This window comes from Nicotiana tabacum, chromosome 1 (assembly GCF_000715075.1).
Source record: "Nicotiana tabacum cultivar K326 chromosome 1, ASM71507v2, whole genome shotgun sequence".
Classification (NCBI taxonomy): domain Eukaryota; kingdom Viridiplantae; phylum Streptophyta; class Magnoliopsida; order Solanales; family Solanaceae; genus Nicotiana; species Nicotiana tabacum.
Genome location: NC_134080.1, coordinates 166,551,352 through 166,573,666, shown reverse-complemented (window position 1 = coordinate 166,573,666; position 22,315 = coordinate 166,551,352). Strand labels below are relative to the sequence as shown.

The following is a 22,315-nucleotide window of genomic DNA, read 5'->3' as shown; positions in this document are numbered from 1 at the left end:
TTTTAATTAAAAAAAAGAAAAAAGAAAAGGAAATAAAGAGTTTATTTAATTGAGTTTAAATTCGGAACTTGGGCCATTTTAAAGCCAAAATAAGTAAAAATAAATGGCACCAAAATCTGTCCAACCAAGCCCAATCTCCTTACCCAAATACCCCTTACCCTTTACCCTGCCCTACATGTAATTAGAAACAAAAAAATGAGATCAGATCCTAACCCCAGATAAACGGCGCATCTGAGTTCCTCTTCTTCTCCATTTTTCCTTCTTCTCCTCCATTCTCACTTTGGCTCTCATACACACTCCTTCACTCATAAAACACACATATCTGAAACCAATCGAAAAAGAAGGAGAAGCTCTTAATTAAATCTTAGATCTGTAATCCAAAAAATTCACAAAAAAGAGAGGATAGAAGACCAGGATTCATCCTTGTTCGACATTGTTGTTTTCCTCTTTCATATTCTGGGTTCTACATATTGTTGTGGTTGAAAAATTGGCCCTGCTCTTTGTTCGGATCTGCTGATTTTGCTATTTCTGCTTGGCTGAGCTTCGTATTTAGTCTCCACGGCCTTCATTGGGTCCGATTTCACTGATTTCACTGCATTTAGGTACGTAGATATTCATCTGTCTATTTTACTTCAAATCTATGAATGAAGATCTGAGTTACTCAACCCATGTTCCTAATTGATTTCGTGGATGTGTCACTGAATCCGATAATGATTCCATCTGTTTTAGTTTGTCGCTCACTTTGGTTTAAATGTTGAACTGAACCTATTCTCCATTTAAGTGTAGCTTTGTTCGATGTTTTGTTCTGCCAACTTTTCGGGAATTCATCACCGGACTTGCTTTGTCATTTTTATGTTAGCTATTGCTTGGGCTGATTATTCTAACAGATTACTTGAGCTGAAATTAGTCATTGATCATTAGATTCTTATTGTAGGATTTTGAAGCCAAATGATTGTGTCTGTTTCACATAATTGATGGAAGTATGTGGTGAAAGTTAGTCTTAAATGTTAAATTATTTCAACTTGTTACAGTAGCCACTTATAATTCTTTAAGGTGTCCATTTATATAAAGTGATTCATGTGAATAGCCTATTATATACTCCTTACGTTTCAATTTATGTGAACCTATTTCCTATTTAGTCCGTGCCAAAAAGAATGACCCCTTTCCTTATTTGTAAATAATTTACCTTTACACAAAGATTTATAGTCACACATAATATATGTGCCTCATTTTAGACCACAAGATCAAAAGTCTTCTCTCTTTTCTTAAACTCCGTGTCCAGTCAAATGGGTTCACATAAATTGAAACGGAGGGAGTAGTTGTTTGTGGGGAAAAACAGAGAGGGCACGAGAGGGATGAGAAACCGTTTGCTGCTAGCTTACTATCTCTCTAGCGTTTCGCCGTAGCGTCGCCAACTCTGGCCAGCCTTCTTCCATCATAAAAAGCAGTCATTAGAGCTCTACAAAGCCGCCAAAATCCGTTTCAATACCTGTGAAAACGCAGCAGCAACTCCTCACACAAAATTTCAAAACATCCATTGTAAACCAGCCTTGAAGCTCCAGCGTTTCGGCCATTAACCACTCCAAAAATGTAGCAAAAAGCATGCCAAAAACGCAGCTGGAAACAGCCGCAAACCAGCTGCCAAAACAGCTGAAAAACAGTCCCCGATCAGCTCTAAAAACACTTCATTTCTGCTCCCAAAGCTACTACCAAAATGCAACATCCCTTACCCATTAAAACATGCAAGTTTCGGTCAAGCTAGCGAGGTCGATGTTGAGGTTCTCCAATTATGTTTTGAGTTTCAAGTTGATAAATCAAAGCTCAAATTCATGTAAAGGTTCATTTTATCTTAGTCTTGATTGATATATAAATTGTAGAGTTTTATAATGCCTATTTGAATGGAATAACAATGTTAGTGAGTATCTCTATGTATGTGTTACACTCAAGTTTGGTCTGATTCCTTGCGCTGTTATTTCTCATTCATATTTCATACTCTATGATGCTAGAGATTTGGTAGATATTGAACTTGACCTTAGTAGCTAAGTCTTGTGGACCATTTCATTTCAGTAGCGGGTTGTGGTTGTGATGCACTGAAGAAGTATTGTGGGTAGGAAACATGGTTGCGGCATATCCAAGGTCCATTGCATAAAAAGAATAAAGAGTGGAGATAACAATTGTGAGGGGAGCTGTAGTAGATAAAACAATTAGTTCATGGCCTTCAATATTTTAATTGATTTTTAAACAAATAGATTTGAGGCGTGCCGTGCCAAATAAAATCTTAAAATACATGGCCCTCGCTTAATTAACATTTGAATCCTTAGAATTCGAGACGTGTCATTTAGTTGAATTTCCATGGCCCTCGCAAGTTTAAAAATGCGTAGTTGCTTTAGGCGCGCTATTTTAAATATTACCTTCTTAAACTCAGGTGTGCATTTATGTAACCCAAATCCAAATCTCAACAATGTTAAATAAAATATGTCGGGGACCGCGGGTGCATTTATGTGACGTGGTTCAAGACGTGTTTTAGATAACGTTGAAACCTTCCTAAAAAATAATTAAATAAAAGCTGTTATAAAGTTAAAATTGCACCATAGGCTAAAACATGTACTAAAATCAAGTAAATAGGCCAATTGTAATAGTTGAGTGACCGTGCTAGAACCACGAAACTCGGAAATGCATAAAACCTTCTCCCGGGTTAACAGAATTCCTTACCCGGATTTCTGTGTTCGCGGACTGTAATACAGAGTCAATCTTTTCCTCGATTCGGGATTTGAACCGGTGACTTGGGACACATTAAAATTATCCCAAGTGGCGACTCTAAATTTAATAAATAAATAATCTCGTTTTGATTGTCACTTTAAGTGGGAAAAAACTCCCTATATACCCTTCCGGTGGTGTAGGTAAAACGGAGGTGTGACAGCTCTGGCGACTCTGCTTGGGATAAGAACCCAGAACTTCTGGTTCAAGGTTCAGAATTCGAGCTTAGAATAATTGTTATATTTGGCTTTATTTATTATCTGATTTTACTTACATGTTTGGGCGTAATGTGCTAAATGTTGCTTCTTACCGCTTTGATATTATCTGAACTGTATATAAACTGCTACGAAACCCTTCTCTTCTCATCTTCGGGATGTGCACGCTGGCGTAACTACTTTTCTGTTAGTGTCATACCTTAAATTAGGAAGAGGCTCGAACAAGTTACAAAGCCGGATGGCCTTTTGGTTCCCGGTACGTAGCTCTCCTCGGCTCGAGTTGTCCACTCGGGTACACAAGTCTAGAACAACATACCCAGGTTTTGAACTTAGAATAACTCAGCCTCATGCCGGATCCCTAGTAGGAATGCTTATTTGCATCATGTGCATTTGACTTTGGGATTCAACACAGGGGTTGGGTGCGTCTAGGACAGGTGTACCCAAAAATAAAAGACCATCCTGATGCATTCTATGTGCTACATGTTGCATTTATTCAAGGGTAAAATGGTCATTTGGCGGACCAATAATAGTTGAGGGCAAATGAAAAAAAATAGGGTGAAGTGTGAAAAATAAAGCAAGTATGGACCAATTATGTTTTCTGTCACATTTTTTGTTAAGAAAAGAAAAACATGAAAAATTCAAAAAAAGATTTTGCACTTTTCATCATTTTCTGAAAATCAAAAAATCAAAAAAAGGGAAAAGAAAATCCAAAAGAGTTTACATGTTTCATTATTTTTCAAAACAAAAGACAAAAAATATATTTTCTCTAAATTAGTTATTTTTTTAAATTCTCGCTCGTATCCGATCTGCCCGAACTACGCATACCTGATTCTCATCTTTCGGGGCGTGATACGTAGGCAACCTACATAGGATCTGGTCTTCCTAGTGAGTTTAGGTTCTTGGCTTCGCGGGGTCTTAGCTGAATATTGCATTTTTAGCCACATAAGCCATTTTGCAAAAATAGCCTCAATCATAAGACATGCGTCCAACATGAAAGGTTATTGTCTCACCTAGCATTCTAGGTCTTTAACTTTATTTTGTCCTAATTTTCTCATACAAGTGTGGATCTACTTACCGGAGTTTGGGCATGACAGACGCCTTAGGACCATCCAGTCAAGATCGCTCATTCAGGAGTTGCTTAAGAATGTTTTTTTTAATTTATTTTTTTATGTTTTGAGTCTGATTTTTTATGTCGTCTTTTACCCTTTTATTTTGTACAGTAATGTCGAGTTTTTTGTTATTGTACTTTTTATATTGTATTTGAAAAAATGTGTTATAACTCAAAATCCAAAAAAAGAGAGGATATTTTGCGTTTTTATATTTCCGTTAGAATTTTCTTTAGGAATACTACTCCTAGAAATTGAAAAAAAAATTATTTGATGTGGTTTTTCCTTTAGGCAATTAATATTTAGAACTTAAAATAAAAATTTGTTTTTATATTTCCTTTATTATATTAGGACTAAAAATTCAAAAAAATAATAATTTCTTTTAGTACTTTTTTTTTTTAAAAAGTTTTCTTTAAGGTATTCATTTCAAAAATCCAAAAAGATTTTCTTTTGAGGTTCTTCTTTGGGAATTTAATGAAAAATGAAAAAAAAATATTCTTTTATTTTCACTAGAACTCTAGGATATTGTATATAGAAGAAAAAAGAAACGTACTTTATCTTTTGTTTATCTTTAAAGTTTCTTCCTTAGGTGAAAAACTGAAATCCAAAAATCTTTAGATTTTCTTCCTGAAAAAAAGAATCAAAAAATATTTTCGGGAATTCATCACCGGACTTGCTTTGTCATTTCTATGTTAGCTATTGCTTGGGCTGATTATTCCAACTGATTACTTGAGCTGAAATTAGTCATTGATCATTAGATTCTTATTGTAGGATTTTGAAGCCAAATGATTGTGTCTGTTTCACATAATTGATGGAAGTATGTGGTGAAAGTTAGTCTTAAATGTTAAATTATTTCAACTTGTTGCAGTAGCCACTTATAATTCTTTAAGGTGTCCATTTATATAAAGTGATTCATGTGGATAGCCGGAGGGAGTAGTTGTTTGTGGGGAAAAACAGAGAGGGCACGAGAGGGATGAGAAACCGTTTGCTGCTAGCTTACTACCTCTCTAGCGTTTCGCCGTAGTGTCGCCAACTCTGGCCAGCCTTCTTCCATCATAAAAAGCAGTCATTAGAGCTCTACAAAGTCGCCAAAATCTGTTTCAACTCTTCTCACAAAATTTCAAAACATCCATTGTAAACCAGCCTTGAAGCTCCAGCGTTTCAGCCATTAACCACTCCAAAAGTGTAGCAAAAAGCAGGCCAAAAAAGCAGCTGGAAATAGCCGCAAACCAGCTGAATAACAGTCCCCGATCAGCTCTAAAAAGACCCCAAAAACACCTCGTTTCTGCTCCCAAAGCTACTACCAAAACGCAACATCCCTTACCCATTAAAACATGCAAGTTTCGGTCAAGCTAGCGAGGTCGATGTTGAGGTTCTCCAATTATGTTTTGAGTTTCAAGTTGATAAATCAAAGCTCAAATTCATGTAAAGGTTCATTTTTATCTTAGTCTTGATTGATATATAAATTGTAGAGTTTTATAATGCCTATTTGAATGGAATAACAATGTTAGTGAGTATCTCTATGTATGTCATAAACTCAAGTTTGGTCTGATTCCTTGCGTTGTTATTTCTCGTTCATATTTCATACTCTATGATGCTAGAGATTTGGTAGATATTGAACTTGATCTTAGTAGCTAAGTCTTGTGGACCATTTCATTTCAGTAGCGGGTTGTGGTTGTGATGCACTGAAGAAGTATTGTGGGTAGGAAACATGGCTGCGGTATATCCAAGGTCCATTGCATAAAAAGAATAAAGAGTGGAGATAACAATTGTGAGGGGAGCCGTAGTAGATAAAACAATTAATTTATGGCCTTCAATAATTCGATTGATTTTTAGACAAATAGATTTGAGGCCGTGCCAAATAAAATCTTAAAATGCATGGCCCTCGCTTAATTAACATTTGAATCCTTAGAATTCGAGGCGTGCCATTTAGTTGAATTTCCATGGCCCTCGCAAGTTTAAAAATGCGTAGTTACTTTAGGCGCACTATTTTAAAAATCACCTTCTTAAACTCGGGTGTGCATTTATGTAACCCAAATCCAAATCTCAACAAAGTTAAATAAAATATGTCTGGGACCGCGGGTGCATTTATGTGACGTGGTTCAAGACGTGTTTTAGATAACGTTGAAACCTTCCTAAAAAATAATTAAATAAAAGCGGTTATAAAGTTAAAATTGCACCATAGGCTAAAAACATGTACTAAAATCAAGTAAATAGGCCAATTATAATAGTTGTGCGACCGTGCTAGAACTACGAAACTCGGGAATGCCTAATACCTTCTCCCGGGTTAACAGAATTCCTTACCCGGATTTCTGTGTTCGCGGACTGTAATACAGAGTCAATCTTTTCCTCGATTCGGGATTTGAACCGGTGACTTGGGACACCATAAAATTATCCCAAATGACGACTCTGAATTTAATAAATAAATAATCCCGTTTCGATTGTCAGTTTAAGTTGGAAATAATTCCATATATACCCTTCCGGGGTATAGGAAAAAGGAGGTGTGACAGTAATTTTCCCTAAAAAAAAAATAAACACACTTAATGATTAAGATCTGAATAATTAAAATTTAAAATTTTAAAAACAAAATATACTTAATATCAGGTCTGTATAAGATTTAGACCTCTGTTAAGTGTAAACAAATGAGGCTTTATACTTCTTTTGTCGACCAAAATATTACTCCCAACTTAGTTGCTCTTTAGCTGAAAAGCTCTCCAAATTTGACCAAGTCATTTACCTTATTATCCCTTACATATTTTTGTAAATTCTAAAGTACCCTTCCCCCGTATGCCCTAACCCCACGTTATTTCTTTCCTTTCTGCAATTTCTCGTTCCTGCTTATTCTCCGCCGTAGTAGGAGGGTGTTTTGATTGGCTTATAAAAGTTAGTTTTTAAGCTAAAAGCCAAAAGCCATAAGTTGGTAATACCCAATTTTTGGCTTTTAGCTTATTTTGTACTTTTTATGCCTAAAAGTAAGTGCTTTTAAGCACTTTTTATCATTGCCAAACACCACAGAAACTAAAAGTGCTTAAAAGTCAATAAGCATTTAAAATAAGCCAATCCAAACACCTTTTCTTCTCAATATAATTGCAATAAACATTTTTGTTAATCAAATTTGGTGTTTTCTTCATGTGACTTCCTTATTCATCTATTTGCACCGAAATTAGCCTATTATGTTTTATAACGTACTAAAAGATTATTATACTAGTAATACTTATGAATCTCCAGAAATTGCAAATGATAAAGAGTTTGAAATAGGAAGTTGTCAAGTATACAGAAAGAATTTAATGTAAAGATCTGGTCAAAGGGAAAAAAATCACTGTTATTTTTTAAATTCAGCTTCACCACTTCAAAAGCGCTTTTAAACTCAAGTGCTTAAAAGCTACTTTTATTCAACTAATTCAAAGGGTTTAGACTATATATTTTAGATTCAGTGTGGAGAAGGGTAAAGGGGTAGGCCAATCCTCCATTGTGTTTCGAACCGTGCGCTATTGGCCTCGGAAATTTCTCAAGTTATAAAAAAAAAGCTTTGTGACAATGGTTATGACTTTTGCAGGTTCTTCAAGATGGTTGAAACATTGTTCGAAGATATGTTTACAGTCACTCAAAAAGATCCGGACGGTAAAAAGTTCGATAGAGGTATGCCAATTTATCATTCTTCCCCGCTGTAATTGATCAATTTGTTTATGCTCTCTGTTAGTTCTTGTCAATTTTTTCTTTTCAATTGTTAATTAAATGAACTTTACACTATGTGAAAAAACGTTGTGAATGACGCCCAATATTAGGTCTTAGGTTGACAAAAATGGTATTTGTGCTGAAGTGAGTGGAGAACCATGAGGTCTTAGGTTGACAAAAAATATTAGGTAATTTCCTCTTATCTGGCTAAGCCTTACTGAGCAGAGTTATTCGGTATTTGTGCTGGTGGAGATAGCATGTACCCAGTAAAATAGTCGACGTATACGCAAGCTAGCCCTGACACCACCATCATTTAAAATAGATGTGAAAGATTGATGCATCACCCCAGTTGATGTCCTAACTTTGCATTCCATAATAATATACTTGTCCGACCATATCAATTTTTATCTCAAGGGGAAGTGATAATATGGTCATGGTACACCACTTGAAGAATAAGTTGAAGGAATCAAAGAAATTAACTAAGATAGTTTGTTCACAGTAGACCAGGAATTATTAGGATATGACCTTCTCGTATCCCTGATAACTTGAGCTTGTCTTGGCTCTCTTCTTTGACAAATGAGACTTTGCTTAGATGGTTGGCACCTTTAGCTTTCAATCGAGAAACAGGGGAACTTGTGAAGCGGGCTTATTGCCCCATGTCTTACCTATAAGAAAAAGACAGGTGTTGTTGCTTTATCATTGCATCTATAGTGCGAGCTATCTTAACACTTTGAAATAAGTCTCCCTTTGTTATGTAATTTGGCCCACCCCGGATTCTAACGATGACTGTAATTAGGAGAAAGAAAAAGGTTAAAGGAAAAACTCCTTGTTACGTGGACATTCAAAAAAAGAAAAGAAAAGGGGAAAGAGTATTCATGTAGTTTACTGGAAATGCCTCTGATGAATTTTGATAAGTTTTGTGCTTTTGTACTGGCTTTCTTAATCTATCCATGTTTGCTGGACTTCGTTGTCTTTCTTTTTTCTTGGTTTTTTTTCCTGGGCAAACAACATCATCCGTCATACAGTAAGAGCGCTACCTCTGAGACAAAGATATGGTCTTGTGGTCTTATATGACCTTCTTTCCGATAGTCTCCAGTATAAATGATCCAATCTTTCGTTCTATACTTACACCTTCTAGTGTCTTTCGCATGAGTGATAATGGGCATAGGAAGGGCATGGGGTTGTGTGGTGGACACTGGTGGTTCAGCAGACTGGGTACAGGCCAAATTACAACTGGGAGCAATCAGCATTGAACACTAGAGTACTGATAAGTGTATTGCTGATTACACATGTGATGGAGTAATGGAATATAGAGTTAGTGTAGTTTCTTGACAAACTGTGAATTTTGGCATATGATGGACTAAATTTGGTTTATTATTGCCACCATGAATTATTAAGCTGCAGACATGTTTTCTGCAAATGATGTGATCTAAGAATATCTTGTGCATTTTGTAGTTAATCGCATTGAAGCACGAAGTGAGCAGTTTGATATGTACATGCTGTTGGATGTGAACACTGAGATATATCCTATGCGTGTGAAAGAGAAATTTATGATGGTTTTAGCATCTACTTTGAACTTGGACGGGACACCAGATACTGATTATTTCATTCAGGTAATATGCTGTAATGATTTATGTCTATCCTTGTGGATTTGCAAGTGTTAGCTTGACTGATATAATTCTGATTCTGTGATTTATATTAACAATCATAAAGATGGTACTTGAAGTCTCCAGGATATGTGTTTAAGTTACCATGGCGAATTATTTTCATTAAGTAAGAAACATCAAGGCAAGGAGCTTATGGTCACAGGTTCAAGCCGTGAAACAGCTTCTTGCATGAATGCAGGGTAAGGCTGCGTACAATAGACCCTTTTGGTAGCTTAGTGCACCGGGCTGCCTTTTTAAAAGAAAAATAAGAAACATCAAGTGCCTTTTGATACAAATATATGTATTTTCATTAGAAAACTAACTTGCTATATAGAGGCTTTTGGAATGTACTGTTCTTGAAGAAGTGAGCCCCTTAAAATATTTTGGTTTTGTAACCTTGTCTATCTGGAAGTGTTTATGAAATCCATCAATTAGATAGCTCATCTAGTAACTAGATCTAGAAACTAGTGAATATATCAGCTTATTTTTGGTGTCTGTTTTGATGTGTCATAAGACACATTTTTGCTCCACAGAGGTGTGGTTCCTTCTGATACAGTTTGTGATGGCTGTTCAATTGCGTTCTAAGATAATTGGCAGGACAAACAAATGGTATCTGCCAGTGAAAGGTGTAATCATTTGGTATTGCCATAACTAGATTTATCGCCATTCGGCACTGAAGGATCCATCTATAATGCTATTTGGATGATAACGAAATGTTGTTTGGTTCCTTTTCTGTTAGATTTCATTAGCATTTGAGAAAGAAAAAGAAGGGAAAAATCAAGGAAAGCAAGAATAGATAAGAATGTGAATAAACGACTATGACATATGCATCAAGAATTTCTGTCATATGTAGGATTAATGATAGATGGTACAATGCTTTAAATTCTGAGCATCTAGAGAAGAAATTTTGCTTTGCATTTCTTATAAGTAAGATGTCCTCTGATTTTATGATTTCTGCTATTTGTACATTTGTTATGCTTCAATATGTCATTATCCTCGCTGGAGCATTTGTTATATCAAGCAGATGTACACTTATATACATGGCTCCAGTCCTGTTACTTTCCACGAACACACTGTTCTACAGATAACTGTAATTATTTCCTTCTAAGTAGGTATACCTTGCTATGATTTTTGTTTCGCCTATGGGCTAATGAGAGAGGAGACCTTACAATTGCTATTCTCTTCATTTCCCTTTTCTTCCCATCTTCTGTAGAAATAGTTTTGGTTTTTATGTTAGATTGTTGATTTATTACGTATATTATTAATCTGTTTTGGCAACTCGCCTGAGACTAAATTAGGTCCCTTTTTCATTTTTTTTCTCCAGCAATAACAACTATGCCTCAGCCCCAAACAAGTTAGGTCGGCTATATGATTCCTCATTGGCCATGTTTATCCTTTTTCCATTTCTTACTCCTCTCGTTTTTTGAGAAATACGAACACTGATAAAAGATGACTTTGGGATTTATTTTGGTCTTTTTCACTTTTTTTCCATTTCTCCTTTTTTACATGAGCATTGATAAAAGATGACTTTTTGGGTTTTTATTTCGTCTTTTTCAAAGTTTCTTTGCCTTAAATGATAGCTTTACTGGGGTTAACATGATTCGAGCTTGGAAAACACAATTGGGGCATATGCTAAAAGAAACAGGTAGCATGAACTGGAAATGTCAATTCGGCTCAGTCTTGATTTAAAACAGAGGAAACCAAGTTTATGTGGTTCTCCTTTTAGTTTCCAGATCTTGCATTTTGGAGAGACCAAAAACCTGTATGCACATACACATATTGGTTCCAAAATCTTTGACAGATTTGAGTACTTTCTAGTTTCTACTGAGTCCGAATTTCTAATTTTCCTCAATGTTCCTTGGTGTTCTCAAACTCCCTTCTGGTTTCCAACCTTATTCTTGCTATCTTGCCTCCCCTAGGGCTTGAAAAAGCTAACACCAAGCATTAGAACTGGCCTGTTATGGCACATCATGACAAATGGGGCTTTCATATTTACTTTGCTAGAAGTAGAGGGACATGCTAATCAGAGTGACTTATATTCCCTTACAAGGCTTCTGTTCCTTTTGTATGAATCAATTCTGAAAACTGCAGGAACGTCATGGCCGCCCCAATGGTTATGAGAACTAAACTTCTGTCCGTACTTTGATATCTTTAAGACTTAAACCATTGAAGCAAAATTTTCCCAAATAACCTTGTTTTTCTTTCTCCTTTCTATATTTTGATTTTTTTAAATGAATCTTTCGCATTTAGCTTCTATTGAATATTTTTGGTTCACGAGATTTTTGCTTTACTGTTTTCTCAAAGGTACTATGCAATCTCAATTTTTGTCAAATCCAGTTAAGTGGGAACCAAAATAAATTCGGTAACCTAGAATTATCTTAACATCTTTCAGTTGGTGTTTGCTTATGGATCTCCTTAAACTGACTTTATGGGTTGTTGAACCAAAGTAGTAAATAGTACTTGCTGAAGTCTTCAGTTTTGAAACTAGTCACCAAAACTAAACCAGAAAATCTGTCTTGCGGTCATTTAACTTCCTAAACTCGTAACATATAAGTATCCCTTAAAAACTTAAGACAACTATGATCTCATTCATAAGGAAACACATCAAGATCTTTCAAGTCTCCTTTGTGTCAAAAAGGTCATTTTTTGGAGTCTTTTTGCAATGATTGTAAAGTGTGGTATTTATTATCTTTAAGTTCGCTTTGGCATGTTTCCTCATCGTCAAATAGCTATGGAGCTCCCTTTCAAGGCCCATTCTCTTATTCCCCGCCTTACATTCTCCGCCATTGTACAAATTCTACTAACCCTAAAGAATTTGTAATATGGGTTTTCAATCAACACGCCATTTCCAAAAAGATCTATTGCTTGACTTATGTGATTCTATCTTTTATTGCTATATATTTTTATGGACTCGACTATGGATTCGTATCTGCTGTGCGTGTATAAGCATTCGGTACAAGTACATACATTTTTTGTAGCTAATCTTTCAGTGTTTCTTGAAAGATCCATGCAATATCCACAACCATACCTCATCTAGTCTGCAATTATGATCCCAGTGTTTTAAAAGGCTTTACATATGCCTCAGCGAGGCATAAGCCCCGAGGCACGGGGCGTAAGCCCCATAGGTATTTAACTTTTAACATTTTATAAGGTTTTCTACATGGAGGAACAAAAAGGATAATTAACCTGCAATTTGAACTTTGAACTTGCTTCTATGAAGGAGAATGAAGTTCTATTTGTATTTGTAAACAAAAAAATTGAATATTCGTTGCTTTTGGGAGATATTAGCAGATTAGCGGATAAGATAAAGAATTTGGAAAGACCATGAATTAGGGCTTCAATCAATAAAAAAAGGTCTTGACTTTTAAGTTTAATACTTTTCATTTCCTTTTTAAAACTTTTGAGTAATTACCAAGCTGACTTTTGAGAATTTGGGGTATTATATGGACTTATTCAATAAATTTTGTTTAAATTTGAAAAAATCTCTGGGGCTTACGCCTCACTAAAAAAACGCGCCTCAAACGCCTGAGCGTACGTCCCGAACGCCCGGACATATGCCCCAAATTGCTGTGTGTACGCCTCTTGAGATTTTCGCCCCACACCATCGCCTCGGGGCATGTTTGATGCGCTTCGCCCCAGGGCTCGCTCCGGAGCTCGCCCCGAAAACGCCTTTTAAAACACTGTACGATCCTTGTACCTGCTACCATTAGAAAGAATGTTTCCTAATTGCTGTTATTCTGATCCTTGTGTACTTGAACATCCTCCTGTATGCATTTTATATTTGGTTGTCTATGTAAGAACCCCTTGTCTTTTTCAATGAGTAGACCATAATTTCCTTCAGTTTATGCATTAGGAGAATGTTGAATATACATCCTCTTATGTTTTCAATATATAGGCTTGTAAATAATTTCCTTCACCTGTGAAGCTTACACCTGGTTTACTCAAACAGTGTACTAAGGTTAAATATTTTTTCGTTCATTTTAATAATACACCTGGTCTTGAAATCCATATAAACTTGTTGAAAAATAGTACACAACATAAGCAAAAGATCCATATAGGTTATACCAGCTACTTGGAGTTAAGGTTAGTCATGATATAACCCTTAGGTCTAGTTTTAGTATACCAGTAGAAAATAGAGAGGGAGCCTCTCGTAGGGATTCATATAGGCGTACTTGTTGCTCTGAAATATGCTTATAAGGAAACATTTCTATGGAAGTCTATAATATGCCACATATTCTCCCATGGCTCCAACCCATGCAAACAAAATAACTGAAACTCTGAGTAAACTTCCATGCAACAGATGATGAGGCCAAACTTGAAACGTTAATTAAGACTTCTGTTTGATAACTAAATATCTTAAGAAGCTAGGCTTGACCACAATATCATAAGTAAGAGAGAATCTCGCTAATTGGAAGGAAAAGGAGGGGTTCGATCTATTCTGGTTCAGTTCTTTGGTATAGAAAGATCTCTGCCAATGCTTAGAGCTAACCTCTAATGTAATTGTCTAGCTAAATGCATATATGAACTTCTTTCTTTTTCTTCATTTTTCATTTGACCGTCTGATACTTGTTATGTCTGGTGGTCAAACTCCTAGAAATCCAGATAATACTTGATGGTATTGCAACGTGATGGCAGGGTAACAAGAAATCACTTGCTGACAAGTTTGAATATGTCATGCATGGGAAGCTATATAGGATCTCAGAGGAAGGTTCAGGAAAGCATGTTAAAGCGTATGTTTGGATAACTTTTCTCATATTCAATTCAATTCCATGAACCTGAATTCATTATTTCTGACATGTTCTTGCCTTATCATTTGTGCACACCTTAGCAATATCTGCTTTTTACTTCTTGTTTCCAAGAGTTGATATGGAATTGGCTCAGACTGACTTCTTAGATCTCCCATATGCGAAGATTAAATTCTAAGTGCCATTTCTATTTTATTTCTATGACTTGTTTCTCAGTACGAGTTTTTTCTATTGCATTTTATTGTGGAATATAATGGTACTTTCCTATACTCGGTTTTTCTCTGTTTTCTTTTTTGGGCTAGAGGTCTAAATTTAGTGTTTGAGATTTATCTATGTTCTGGTTGTTGGGACCAACTGATTTACTGTTTTGATAAGCAACATTTTATTAGTGTAACGATGGATTTACTGTTTTGATAAGCAACATTTTATTTGAGCTGGATCAGAAAATTTTCCTTCTCATGAGGAAGGTTTGATTTAAAGAATTGGTAATAATAACTCAGTTTTAACTTGAAAGGGAAAGAGCATTTGTTAGCTAAGCTACTGGCACGTGATAACTTTCGTGTGGAGTTCAGTTTCAAGAAATCGAAAGAATGTAACTGAGATGATAATGGAGACCAAGGAATGGAGCTCTATTTATGTTGTTGAGGTGCAGAAACCTAATGTGCAGTTATGATCTTTATATCTGGTGACATAAAGAGAAGAATATTTTCCAACTACTAGTATTCTGTGATGAAGAATTTAGAACTCTTATCGACTGGTAACATAATTGCAGTTCATGCTGCTGTTGTTATTCCGAGCCCTGTGTTATTTCAATATTTTCCTGTTTCTGTTTTATACGTGGATACCTATATGCATTAGAAGTAGGATAGAATATATAAGAACTTTTGTTCAAAAATTTTCATGTATGCATTAGGAGATTGAATACATAAAATGCACTTGTGTTTTCAATATATAGACTTGAAACCAAGTGAAACATAATCTGCTTTCTCAGAACTTTGTAAAGTGAAACAATATTGGATGCTTGAACAACATAAATAGAGCTTTGTACATGTGTTGGGTAAACTGCTTACTGAAGGTGGAGCAGATGAGCTTACAGCGAGTGTTACAACTGAGATCCGAACATAGAATCTTCAAGTTGTCACTCCTATGCCTCGCCCAGCCACCCATCCGTCCTCTGAGGACAAGGATGAAGTATCTAATAGATTTAATTTTTTCGTTGTTCTGTATTTTTTCTTTCTTGATACAGAGACCTAGCTACCTAAGTGAGGGTGATCATTCATTCACCTTACACTTTTACACAGAGGTTGGTTTAGTTAGCTAAGAATAATCAAAGTGTGATATATAATCTCAACGTGCAATTTCCACAGTAATCGGGCTTCTGACAGTATGAGTACCATCTGACCATACCAACTCTCCATATTTGTGTTGATCCACTCCAGCAAGATAAGTAGTATTCACAGCTTTAATATGCAAACTAAACCTCTCCTTCTGACCTTGGCTCTTGAATATCAACACATTTGGTTCCACAACTACTGAGATTCCAGGAGGCTGGCCAACTCGAGCCGTGAAAGTACCCGGCGGACCGACATTTGTCAGTGTACGAGTCACAATTAAGTTGCCAGAAAGAGCTGGAACAGTTATTGAAGGATAATTGAATTCCAAAAGACTTGAATTACTAAGTGGTGGACATATATAAGGAGCCTTGTTGAAGGTGCGAATAACTTGACTATCATAGCCAGATGCACATAGAAAGTTTAAATAATCATTCACTTCTAAGTCATATACTAGTCCAGGATCAGAAGCAAGATTTGGTCTTATATGCCCAGCTCCAGATGCAAATGGTGTTGCTGCTTCCTTGGTGGTATCAAGCAACGGTTTTCCTGTATTATCTATTGGGCTTGCTGAAAATAAATAAAACCATTTGATACATTTGTAAAACTAGATCAAAATCAGATAAAGTATTATGACTGTAAAGAATTTTTGTGCTACCTGTGTAATTTTAGCTTGTTGTAGTAAATTGCATGCCTTATTTTTTATGATTAACCAATTCCACTTATTAAGGGGTAGTTAATTACCTTTAGTTATATTTTAAGTAGCTAATTCAACTTATTATGGGGCGGTAGTTATATTTTGGGCAACCTAATAGCGTAGAAATTCTTTTACACTATTACTAATTAAACGTACCATTTTCAAAACGATTTATTTTAATAATTCTTTTACACTTTAGTATAAAAAAGTTAAAACTCTTTTTTTGAAATGGTTTAACTTATATCCATTGATGGTGTAAACGCTTTTACCACTATCTAAGTCATATTAATACTATAAAAACCTAAAAAACAAGACAGATAAATTAAGGGTGAATAGCTTTGAGAACGAAAAAAAGGGTATATACCAGTAGTCATGAGAGCAGATCGAATGGCAGCAGGACTCCAATCAGGGTGAATAGCTTTAAGAAGTCCTACAATCCCAGAGACATGAGGACACGACATTGATGTTCCAGACATTACATTGTAAGCTGTTCTACGATTGTCAAATACTTCATTTGAGGGGTTATTTCCTTCGGTGTAGGCAGCTATAATATTCACTCCAGGTGCAGTGATATCAGGCTATATATACAACAGTAACACAAAATTAATTTTGTACAAAAACAATAACGTAATAAATAATTAAGTAGCTAACCAATAATTGCTCTATAACAAACCTTGAGGATTGCAGGTGTAATCAAATTAGGACCTCTGGATGAAAAAGAAGCCATAGTTGGAGCAGGTTTTATACCTAATGTTGCCTTTGGTGCGGTTATTGAGCCCATAGCATTGCTAGTTAATACAAGGTAGAACCATTAGTGTCGTATATATGCAATTTAATCACTTATATTTATAGAATAAAGTAGTCTGTAGTCTATGGACTTATTGAACTTGTATATGAGCAATTTAATCACTTATATTTATAGAGTTTTGAGTTTTATGCATTGACAATACATAGAATAAAGTAGTCTGTAGTCTATGGACTTATTGAACTTGTATATGAGCAATTTAATCACTTATATTTATAGAGTTTTGAGTTTTATGCATTGACAATACATATAAAAGTACTTATATAGTGATATCACTTATAAAATAATTACAAATATATTTCTATGATAAGTATTAATTAGTGATCTGGGCAAAAGGGTAACTAATATGTTATCATAAGTTACATACACCGACTGTACAAAATTTTTAAGCTAACTATTATATCAGGTTAGCACATTTTTAATAGGTTATCAATTCATGCAGATTTACTCGTAATTGCCTTAATAGTAACATGCATGATTAATGTATAAAATTTTTAGTACTTCCGGGATATAGAATTTATAAAGTAGAGTTAAAATTATGTACTTTGACGACCTAAAAAATATTTACATAATTAATAAAGTCACTTACAAGGTAATTAGAAGTAAATCTCTATAATAAGTACTACTACTAATTAGTAACCTGTTATAGATTAAGGTACATTAATCGTGAATTTTTTTATAATAATATAGTGTATATTATAAAGATACGTACCAAACACCGAAAAATGAATAAAATTACTACTTGTTGAAATGAAAACAAATTGAAATGTATATTACCAAACATGGGAAAATTAGAAAATATTTTCCCATAATGTGAATCCATTTACTTATACATTTCAATTTTAAAGCACAAGCGGAGGTTTGTCTGAGTAAAGAGAAAGAGAAGATACTTGGTAGAATTGATGTAGGCAAAAACGGCAAGACCGTCGTTGTAAGTAATATGGGAAGCTGGGAGGAGATGAACGTCTGCAATAATGTCATTTCCACTCGTTTGGTCATTGCAAAGTATCATTCCAACAGCACCTCCCATTACAGCTTGGTGCCCTTTATCTACTCTCGTGTTATTTCCCCTTAAACAAACCAAAATCCTCCCTTTCACCTTACTAGCATCCAATGTTGCTTGCTTACAAAGCTTACTGCATGCATGCATAAACAAAAATCTAAATGAAAACTGTGGCGAAGGAACCTAAAGCGGACAAGTCTGCTTCATTTTATATGACGGTGTTTGCATGTTTTATTTTATATGATAGTGTTTGCCTGAACATAAAGGTTAAGAAAGAAGTACTTTCGCACATGCTCAGATCAAAGTATCCTTAGAACTTATAATCTTATATATGACATGACCTTTCTATGACTATTAGAACATGTTATTAAGATAAAACTAGAAGTTTAAACTTTAAAGAATTACTATTAAATATAGAATTGTATCATTTTTCGTACTAAAAAGAAAGCGTGTCATATAAAATGGAATAAAGAGAGTATTAGATTCGAAGTAGGACAATCTTACGCATCTCCAACCGTTGCATTTGCAGTTTTAGCTTGCTCCCCATTAATAAGTGGATAGAATTTTTCTTCTGGCAATGGATAAGAAATGCTCGTTCCCTACTTGATGAAGAGAACAAAATTTTTGATGTCATGATAAACAAAATAATCAATGAATCAAGTAAATAATAAAGAAATACCCCATTCCTTTAATATTATATATATGACGTATTTGATGAATTTTTTTTTAAAAAATATATCGATTTTTTGCACATATCAGAAGTATCATTAGAACTTGTGATCTTAAGCATGTGATGACATTTCTATAGGTATAAGAGCGTGTCATTATGAATAAGAATTTAATAGCTAAGGAATTTTAAAATTTTAAATAGTCTCATTCTTTGTAAAAGATATTAAAAAAGAAAGAGTGTCATATCACGAAATAGAATAGTCGTCACACATCTTTCTACTTCACGAACTAAGGCTTGACACCTTATATGACTTCAAATTGATGAATTCTTAAGCCAGATGAGCCAATTGCGAGAAAATTTTCAAGTTGAATTTAATTAGAGGGCCAAATAAAATGCTAATTATAGATATAAATACTGCAAAATATAAAGAAAATTTAGTCAAAACTATAACCTTGATGGTAAGTCCATTTTGAAGTTTGACATTGGATTCAAATTCACGATCAATGGTACTTGCTCCCACGGTTATCATCCAAGGTGCAATATTGCCCACAGTTGAAAGCATAGGTCCTGAGTTTCCTGCAGAAGTCACCACTACGATACCTTCTTTCATGGCGTGAAACGCCCCGATTGCCGCCGCGTCTCTAAAATATGGCCGTGGTTTTCCACCAACAGAGGCAGAGATCACATCAACACCATCATCTATGGCGAAATCGAATGCTTTGAGGATATCAGCGTCAAAACACCCTCCTCCTTGTTTTGCTGGCCAACACACCTTGTATTCAAAGAGAAATGAAAGTTGTTTAAGCTTTTAAATGCAACGGGAAGCTAAAAGCTATAATCAAATGGAGTTTACTAGTACAAAAGTTTACACTATCATTTCACTTAAAACATAACTACTTGTAGTACCGTTCATAAAAAGTGAGACTAATGAATTCGAAAAGTAAGGCCGTGTTATTACCTACTTCTAACTGGTTATATAAAATACACCAATAATGTAAAAGTCTTAAACTTTCGGTATATATAAGTTAAACCCTATTTTCATGAGCTTAACTTCTTTAAAAAAAAATTAAAGAAAAAAGAGAGCTTAGTTTCTTACGTAATTTTTTAAATACTATCGGATCACCTAGAAAATAACTATAGGTAACGGTCATAAAAAGTAGGATTGGTTAGTTGAAAAATAAGATGTACATGTTACCGTTGGTTAAAGCACACTAATAGTGTAAAAGAGTTCTTTATGTTGTCAATTTAATAAATTAAATCTTATGTTCATGTTATAGTGGTTTGAACTTTTGAGTGAAATGGAATGCTATAATGTAATAGGTTAGGTACCTTATAAGCAGCAACTCTAGCTTTAGGGGCACCACCTTTTGCAGTGCCATTGTACACTCCTATGACACTTGCTTTGGGAGCAAAATTACCAGCCGCAGTGGACAGTGTGTGTGTTCCATGCCCTTCGGTATCACGGGGAGAGTTGGGAATATTACTTGTATTATTATTTCCCCTTAAATCATCATATCCTTTGTGGAAATACCTGGCGCCTATAAGCTTCCTACAAATTATGCATCAAATCACAACGTTTGTTAGAATAATGTGTTCATGCAAAAATTGATCCTTTTTTTTAATCCGTCCTACTCGTTCAAGTTTAAATAGATAAAGTTATGATCTGTTTGTTGATTTGAATATAACCAACTATTGAATCCGAAATGACCCACCAAACTATTAAATAAAAACGGGTCAAAATTAACCTAATGGGTCAATGCAACCAAAACAACCCAAACATGCAAATCAAACTTGTAGATTGAAAATTATGTAATTTTGGAAGAATTTAAGGTAATAAATTAAGAAAATACATTATCTTTCACATTCTTTTTCAAAAAGGAAGGGGAAGTTGGGTCAATGTGGGTAGGAACCATTATTTGTATGTTAAACCAACTCATTTGACCAACTCGTGTCAAATTTGGATGGGTTGAATCATGACCTGTTTATTAATTTGATCAGTCTTGGACTTTTTAAGTTTGACTCAACCCACCTATTTATTACCTTTAAATCAGTAGAATAGAACTAGCATTATATTTCCCATGTAATAGAGACATATATACCTATTGCAAGAAAATGGAACCTTATCGTCATTTTGACATTCACCCTTCCATCTTGATGGAATGGGCCCATAACCTTCGTCATTGAAACTTGGATTTTCTGGCCAAACACCTAAAGGATCGGAGGAATTATTATTAATCTCATTCAGACACAAAATAATGATGAACAGAAAAGGAAATATATACATACCTGTATCGAGATTTCCAATGATAATGTCTTGCCCAAACTTGGCTTTTTCCCACAAAGAACCTGAGGTAACTACACCATTGTCTTCCAAAGACAAAAAATCCCAAGAATGGAATGTGTGTAATTCTCTCCTTTCATTTGGGAAAACAGAAATCACCTTAGGATGCACTGCACACATAATTAATAGTGTTTATCAACTAATGATTAATCAGAAAGTATAAACATGAGATGGATTCAGCTTTTGTACACCGAATTCAATCAAAACCAATAATTTCGAAACGGAAAAACCACTAAAATTTCGACTAATTAAACTCATAATAATGAACCCATCAACTAAGTTTAAAACTTAAACTCTCCTCTAGAACGTAAGTGTGGAATAAATAAGGCTTACATTGAATTAGAGCTACAAATTTCTCTTCCAAATCAGCTGCAAAACCGTTAATACGCCTTCTATATGAATAAAATATGGATTCCTTTGCTTTATCTTTGCTGCATGCATAAATAAATAATTAGAAATAAATGTTAAGATATGATCAAAATTTTCACAGAAAGTTTTTCATACCCTCCCAAGAATGCTGCGAGGAAGTTAATGTGGAAATCTGATACCCTTTGGAGAATAGCCCTAGTAAGAGCTGAGCCATGAGAATGCGATCCCATATATACCACATAAGACTGCAGTCGAAGAATATATATGAAATTAGACAGAAGAACCATATGAAATTCACTAGTCCAACTAATTCAAATTCATGTTGTGTAGGGATAAGTTGCTCCTATCAAGAAATTCTCCATTCTCATTGAATGATGTCCATTACTAAAGTTGAACCCATCAAGTTTAAATTCACTCCACGTATGTCCATTCCTAACGCTTGAATAATTCTGATTAAAAGTGAAAAGATCACCCATCACACGACACTCCTCGGTGGTGGTAGAAGAAGAAGAAATGTTCTTGACACATATAAATGTTGCATTATCCAATTCATGTTTTTACATAGAATGCTAACCAGAGATGGTTTCATTTTTTCTAAACCTAAAAGACCATGATTACAACGAATTTATATAGTAAATAAACAGGACCGAGCAAACTTACCTTTTTGGTCGCAGAAGCTGTTGTTGTCCGTAAGGAGAATAAAATGAGAAAAAGAAACAAGATAGAAATTTTTGGAGAAGACATCGTTTTATAAGGGACAGGGATTAATATATATTTCTTATATATGATTGTGCTTGATATTGCAACTTCTACGAATTCATCATACGAAGAGAGCCATTTTTTTCTAGGTGTTTGATGAAATTAATGATAACTCAAAGAAGAGAGAAAGAAAAGTGTCAAGTTTATTTTAGTTTTGTTTGCTTTCATTTTATACTAAAGATGATAGGATTTGTAT

The 22,315-nt window shown here is 34.9% G+C and overlaps 2 protein-coding genes across 4 annotated transcripts; one reads left to right on the top strand and one right to left on the bottom strand.

Annotated features, from left to right (window-relative positions):
* Positions 1 to 169: 169 nt before the first annotated feature.
* LOC107801754 (DNA-directed RNA polymerases II, IV and V subunit 8B) lies at positions 170 to 16,183 on the top strand. Of its 3 annotated transcripts, none has more exons than XM_075254442.1 (5): positions 170 to 602; positions 7,635 to 7,717; positions 9,209 to 9,366; positions 14,035 to 14,129; positions 14,659 to 16,183. In XM_075254442.1, the coding sequence occupies exons 2-5, from the start codon at positions 7,645 to 7,647 to the stop codon at positions 14,678 to 14,680; spliced, it is 348 nt and encodes a 115-aa protein (XP_075110543.1). In that variant the 5' UTR covers positions 170 to 602; positions 7,635 to 7,644; the 3' UTR covers positions 14,681 to 16,183. The 3 variants fall into 3 exon arrangements, with proteins under 3 accessions (XP_075110543.1, XP_075110541.1, XP_075110540.1); XM_075254440.1 differs by having other exon boundaries at positions 15,512 to 15,651; XM_075254439.1 differs by having other exon boundaries at positions 172 to 602; positions 14,035 to 16,183.
* Positions 15,148 to 22,258, bottom strand: LOC107801753 (subtilisin-like protease SBT5.4). Its single transcript, XM_016625135.2, has 12 exons — positions 22,021 to 22,258; positions 21,496 to 21,605; positions 21,325 to 21,422; positions 20,937 to 21,101; positions 20,750 to 20,858; positions 19,980 to 20,199; positions 19,102 to 19,422; positions 18,485 to 18,579; positions 17,868 to 18,113; positions 16,846 to 16,960; positions 16,537 to 16,750; positions 15,148 to 16,045 (listed from the first exon to the last, which is right to left on the bottom strand). The coding sequence occupies exons 1-12, from the start codon at positions 22,102 to 22,104 to the stop codon at positions 15,492 to 15,494; spliced, it is 2,331 nt and encodes a 776-aa protein (XP_016480621.2). The 5' UTR covers positions 22,105 to 22,258; the 3' UTR covers positions 15,148 to 15,491.
* Positions 22,259 to 22,315: the final 57 nt, after the last annotated feature.

What these genes read in the sequence shown, in the direction of transcription:
- LOC107801754 (XM_075254439.1), top strand. Translation starts at nt 7,645, where the DNA reads ATGGTTGAAACATTGTTCGAAGATATGTTTACAGTCACTCAAAAAGAT. An exon ending in CGGTAAAAAGTTCGATAGAG is followed by an intron (nt 7,718 to 9,208) that starts GTATGCCAATTT and finishes TGCATTTTGTAG; the next exon opens with TTAATCGCATTGAAGCACGA. An exon ending in ATACTGATTATTTCATTCAG is followed by an intron (nt 9,367 to 14,034) that starts GTAATATGCTGT and finishes ACGTGATGGCAG; the next exon opens with GGTAACAAGAAATCACTTGC.
- LOC107801753 (XM_016625135.2), bottom strand. Translation starts at nt 22,104, where the DNA reads ATGTCTTCTCCAAAAATTTCTATCTTGTTTCTTTTTCTCATTTTATTC. An exon ending in ATTTGTAGCTCTAATTCAAT is followed by an intron (nt 21,102 to 21,324) that starts GTAAGCCTTATT and finishes TTATGTGTGCAG; the next exon opens with TGCATCCTAAGGTGATTTCT. An exon ending in AATGCAACGGTTGGAGATGC is followed by an intron (nt 18,114 to 18,484) that starts GTAAGATTGTCC and finishes GCATGCATGCAG; the next exon opens with TAAGCTTTGTAAGCAAGCAA.